The sequence below is a fragment of the Haliaeetus leucocephalus genome, unplaced genomic scaffold (genome assembly GCF_000737465.1).
Source record: "Haliaeetus leucocephalus isolate CR32 unplaced genomic scaffold, Haliaeetus_leucocephalus-4.0 Scaffold211, whole genome shotgun sequence".
NCBI classification, from domain to species: domain Eukaryota; kingdom Metazoa; phylum Chordata; class Aves; order Accipitriformes; family Accipitridae; genus Haliaeetus; species Haliaeetus leucocephalus.
This window is the reverse complement of record NW_010972647.1, coordinates 106,849-107,946: the sequence shown is the minus strand read 5'-3', so window position 1 is coordinate 107,946 and position 1,098 is coordinate 106,849. Positions and strand designations below refer to the sequence as shown.

General features: G+C 43.4%; 1 protein-coding gene across 1 annotated transcript in view; it reads left to right on the top strand.

The window, feature by feature from the left end:
• Window positions 1–476: 476 nt before the first annotated feature.
• Window positions 477–1,098, top strand: part of LOC104831109 — a 2,451-nt gene continuing 1,829 nt past the window's right edge. Inside the window, 1 exon segment of the mRNA XM_010566459.1 lies at window positions 477–1,034. Within this exon segment, the coding sequence (XP_010564761.1) occupies window positions 477–1,034 (558 nt within the window).

Sequence of the window (1,098 nt, the reverse complement as noted above, 5' to 3'; positions counted from 1 at the left end):
ATGCATCATCAAAATATGCCCTACAAAAAAATGTGGAGACAAGCCATGGTGTGCACCCACCACTGAAGAATTGAAGACTGAGGACCAACGGGACACCGCTGGATCCATGGTGGTGACTATCCTTGCAACTCTATCCCAACTGCTTGCTTGATTTCTGCCTTTTCTTCCATTCTATCCTATCACTACTATTTTCTACTTTTGATACTTTTGATAATAAAAGCTCTTTTGGGTATCTGGCATTTGACCTCATTTGTGTCTTAATCTCGCTCTTGGGATCATATCGAAACCTTTTCCGACATTGGATCGGGACATTTAAATTGGCGTCAGGGACAGGATCCCTTGAGACAAGAGTGCTGTACTGTTTCCAAAATATGTGAGACCTTTCAGGAATGGAAGAGGAGCAGGCTTGTGTTGTGTTGTGTTTGAAACTTTAAGTGCTACCTTCTTGAGACAACTGCTTCCCTGCTTTGTATAAGATGAATGATAGTAAAATTGTCCCTTTGGGGAAAGAAGTTTTGTTTGATTTTTTAGAAAAACATAAAGCACGACCCTCTGTGCCTGGGGTACACAGGGCTCAGGGAAATTGGTATAATCTGCAGACTGTTGTTGATCGGATGGTCACTTTACAGGAAGATGCTAGAGTGCGATCAGCGAAAGGAAAACCAATTGTCTGTGCTGTTCTCAGTGCTAGTCTGGCCGCAGCAGTGGAGGATAGGGATTGCCACCTCACTGCAGAATCTCAAATTATTGAATCCCTCCAAAATCTTGTTCAGTCCCTTATGGGACAAGTGGCGGGATTAAAAGCACAACTTGAAGCAGAAAAGAACCAAGTGAAACATTTGCAAATTGCTCTTAAGGAGCAGCTCCTTGCGGGTACTGTCCATGAGGAAATTCCTCCAAGATCAAAAATTGGCTACCCCTTTAAGGACCTGCAGGCAGCAAAAGAGAGAGTGGAGAAGTTGGAGCTGCCTTCATTGCGACCCTTAGTCAAAACTGAATATATTTATGATGATGAGCAGGACCAGTTCCCCCAAGTTACAACTAAAGAGGTCCCCTATACTGCCACTGAGTTGGCAAAACTAAAAAAGGAATTTGGCC